This window comes from Temnothorax curvispinosus, unplaced genomic scaffold, assembly GCF_003070985.1.
Source record: "Temnothorax curvispinosus isolate PA1 unplaced genomic scaffold, ASM307098v1 QBEX01016689.1, whole genome shotgun sequence".
Taxonomy (NCBI): domain Eukaryota; kingdom Metazoa; phylum Arthropoda; class Insecta; order Hymenoptera; family Formicidae; genus Temnothorax; species Temnothorax curvispinosus.
Window position 1 is genome coordinate 1 of NW_020226469.1, and position 4,598 is coordinate 4,598.

A 4,598-nucleotide genomic window follows, 5' to 3' on the forward strand; every position below is an offset into this window, starting at 1 on the left:
TATAATACTCGGATTAATACATCTTGTACAATACCAAAAATTGAAGCCCATCAGCAGTCCCAGCTTGTCATAGAAACCTTTCTTCGGATCAAGTACGAGGCCTCCAGCATACGCCGCAGCTTTTTTTCTACGCGTGCCATCCCTGTTGCAAAAGACCGATAGAAACTTCTAGACAACGATAAAAAGTCTATCAGATTCCATCTGGTTTATCAGTACAACAAAATTGAGACTTTGACAATTGATTTGGATTTATCGGAATCTACAAGCACGCGGTCACTATGAGGATAATCTGTTACGGAATGTATCCGATTCTATTGTTTTCATGTGCATAATGGATTATATTAAGATTTACGAATGTGCGATTTATTGGATTCAAACAGCATCGACACACTGATCGACAGCTGTGTATATTTATATGCAGTTATCGATTTTATTTGAATATTTTTCTATACGTATTTACATATGTTGTAAATTGATAGGTTTTGAACATACTTGACTGTTTGGAAGCGAATGCGCATTAATACGAAAAGTCCACAATTTGTTTCCATCAGATCTTAGTGGCAAAAGCTTATCCATAATGAAAGTACATTTATATCGTCTTATGAGTGATTACAGATATGTAAAGGACTAATTTTTTATAAAAGTGAATCTGGCAATCCAAGGACAAAAACACACAGTTTTCTGATAGAAATTTACTCTTTTAATATGAATCAAGCAGATTTTCCAGATAGGTCTGCAGCAATTGGCATTTACTAGTTGATATTTAATGTGGCATTGCAGACACAATATAAAATATTTATAAGATTCTATCGGGATTTTCAAATTTTGAGATTTTTAAGTATGACGTTGGATATATCGGTCATTTCTGATACGTTTATGATATACCTTTAGATGTTATTAAAAGCATTTGCTGATACGAATTTTGACTTTAACATATCATTTTGTAACAAATTGTTCTTATTAGATTTTATATGCATTCTCTAAGTATACTATTTATTGTATTCAATAGGATGATCTAATGATTTCTTTTTATTGGAATCTATGAGATAATTCCGATTGAGTGAAAAGATATCTTGTCTTGTGTTTATTGGTTTTTCTCATAATTATCTACTTGATAAGATGCTAAATAAAAGAGCAATGTATTTTGAACGAATTCAGCGCTTGTGCTCATAATCTTAATCGATTGCTATTGGTTGCTATATGGCAGTATTCGTATTTGCAAAAGTACTTTCTATCTGCATGTATCGGTGAGTATCCGAACATACGCTAGTCTGTTTTTATGTGCTGTTGCTAAGCAATATTTTATTCATTAGACTGTCGGATTTTTCGCGTATGCCGTCCGGTGACAAAAAAAAATATATTCAGTTGAAGTTTAAAGCGCATTTTCTTAGTTAAAGAAAAAGTAAAATAAGTGTGTGTGTGAGGTGCGCGTATTGTGTGTGACTCCACGGTGGGCTACCGCACGGCCGGCGAAGTTTGCGGCACTTTGGCGCCGACGGAATTGCGATTCGTCGTCGTCGCTGCGAAATTAGAAAAAGGTAAGCATCTTTTTACATCTCATTATTTGCTTTCTCTACTTTCTCTCTCTCGCGCTCTGTAGTTTTTCTTGCTCTCTCGCTTTCTTGCTCTATCGTCGTCTCACTCTCACGTGTACACAAACATTATCCTCAATTGCGAACAGATATCGTCAGACTCCGATACGGACAGATAGAAACAGATAGGTTCGTACTTAAAGAATTTGAAAAACTGGTGTCATCTTAAAAAATCCAATGTAAACTAATACTTAATTAACCCGTATTTACTGATACAAACTAGAGTGAGGTTTTCACAAAGCACAAATGCACACCGATAGGTGCAGATAAAAAATTGTTTGTAAATACGGATAAATCGTCGAATGACTAATTTTCGACCCGAGAATCCATATAGCGACCGATTGAAGGCAGTTTCATCTAGAAAAGTGACTGCATTGGAAAAATCCGATGTAAACAGACACTTATTTAACCGTATTTACTGATAAGAATCGAAGCCTTGTATTGAGGTCGAACTTTTCACAATACGAATATGTGCATTTAAAAAGTACTTTGCAGATACGGATTCACGCTCTTTGAACCAAAGATACTTTTTAAATATGACAGTCCATATACAGAATGATTGCTGCCGAAATCTGATTAAAACATATACGTTCCTCTATAATCTCTATATATTGATCGTGTTGTAAGTCCTGATAAAATCCTAGCTTGTAAGTGCAAGTTTATTCCGATTGAGTTCAATAAAAAATTTAAATTTTAAGGTATGTGCAATTGCTGATTAAAAACAATCAAGTCATTAAAATTATTTGCAATTGCAGATAAAAGACGACCAAAGTTTGAAGAATATCTGCAATCTCAGATTGACCTGCGTCGAGTCTCTTTGGAGTTCTATCTGTTTGTATGAGTTGTGATAGATACATATAAAATTTGATTGAATCAACAAATTCCAAAAATCATCAATTTTATCAGAAGTTATGAGAGATTCCAAGGACAAAAACACATTATTTTCAGATAGAATATATTTTTTTATCAGTTTCTATCGGTTCTTTGCAACAGGGATCTAACATATATCTAGTTTCGTAATAACGACAATATATAAAAATATATTGAGATCTCACCATCGCCTCGCCCTTTCTTTTCAATTTTCTTATCCAGCGTTATGTAATCTTTCAAATTAAACGAATATCTGTTGTTACATGCATATTCGTTTCTCTCCGCTCTTCTGCCTAATAGCGTCCTTGATAAAATGTTACCTATATTCATTCATTATTTAATTATAATTGCATTATTATATTTTATAAGTGAAATAAGAAATATAATGAATGTACCTGCTAAACAAATGATTTGAAGCGCGAGCGATATAACATTGAGATCCATCACTATAGTCATAATGTATTTTGCTTCTTTTAACGTCACATGCATTAGATTTAGCACTTTGTCCACTGTATTGAAGAACGATGGAGTTTCCGCTGACGTGATCTTTTTACATTCGTGTTCCTTCATCTTTAATACCTAAATATTTGTCAAAATTAAGTTATTTGGTCAGATGAACAATATAATACCAATTTTACAAGTATCGTATAACTTAGTAGCACTGCAGAGTGATTGCAGATCATAACTTCTGACTTTTAAGTTCAATTTCTTTACCGAAACTTGTATATCACAAATTGGACGACCAACAAATCCTTGATTAAAGATTATTTTCCCCTGTATAAATATTACATGTATTATTTTATGTTAAAGAAATTATCTTATTTACATGCCAGTTATATAAACATAATTTTAATATTTTACTTAAATATACCATACTACAAATTGTTACAAATCGTAAAGTTTAATATAGTATGTTTAGACTGTAGTAAAAGTAAAAAAAAATATATATATATATAATAATTTAAAAAAAAAAAAAAAAAAGAAAAAAAAGAAAGAAAGAAAAGACACTAAATTACGTGAAAAGTATATTCGAAAATAAAAACTGGAATTTCTTGAAGCTACCGCTTTCCATTAAAATCTGGCTGTAAAACAGTGTCTTCGTTATCAGTAGTAAGACGACATTCGTATCTACGATCTTTACGTTATGTTGGAAGACGACCTTGTCTGCCACTCATATACCCTGAATTACCGGCACCTCCCTGATGACCACCTCTTAGCGGTAAATCCCGAACACGATCTTCACTGCCGTCCAAAGTATCTCTACGTATAATCCTAAAGGATGTATGATCAATCGTTAGATTTCTGATGCATGTAGGCAATTACAATATTTTTACTTGTATCTCGTATCACTTATTGACTAACTTATCAGATATGCCTAAAAAAAATCTGGTCAGAATCGAAACAAACGGTGTATCACAATTTATTCAAAACGTTATATTATTTTTTCTATTAGTCTATTAGTCTCTTTTAGTCTCTTTTTTTATTAGTCTCTTTATTTTTTTCTCTCTGACAAAAATAAATGATAAATATTATGCGCATAAAATTCAGTTTCTTATATCCACAGATAATTATTTAAACAAAAACAATTCTCATCATTGAAATATATCATAATATATAATCATTGATTCAGTGTATGCATTATGTTGCAGTTTTATTGTGTTACGTTCAGCCAGTGAAAGAGTTCTCACACAATGCAAGTATGTAATAATAAATATTAAAATACTTCCACTAATTGAACGTAACCCAACATTATTACAACATAATGCAAAAGCAATAATTATTACTTACATATGCTTATATATAAAATATATTATTATAAGGATAAATATAATTTACTGTCTGTATTAAAAATCTATATAGTTACAGTAACGTATATCTTAGATTTGTACGAGCAAACAATAAATATTGAAACATAACCTATATGAAATAATTATACTTTGATACTAACGTACGTACCTAATAAAGTTTTCTAAACGACATTGAAAACTCTTTACATACTCTTCAAAAGGACAAACGAAACCATCTCTCTCTCTCTCTCTCTCTTTCTCTCTCTCCTCCTCTCTCTCACTCGATGTAACTCGATCTGTAATAATAAGTTCAATTAATTCATATATGAGCTATATTTCAATATTCATT

At 31.7% G+C, this 4,598-nt stretch overlaps 1 protein-coding gene across 1 annotated transcript; it reads right to left on the reverse strand.

Annotated features, from left to right (window-relative positions):
• Positions 1-13: 13 nt before the first annotated feature.
• Positions 14-3,035, reverse strand: LOC112466902 (DNA polymerase alpha catalytic subunit-like). Its single transcript, XM_025035250.1, has 3 exons — positions 2,858-3,035; positions 2,648-2,782; positions 14-127 (listed from the first exon to the last, which is right to left on the reverse strand). Exons 1-3 carry the CDS (start codon positions 3,030-3,032, stop codon positions 51-53), a joined length of 387 nt encoding a protein of 128 aa, XP_024891018.1. The 5' UTR covers positions 3,033-3,035; the 3' UTR covers positions 14-50.
• Positions 3,036-4,598: the final 1,563 nt, after the last annotated feature.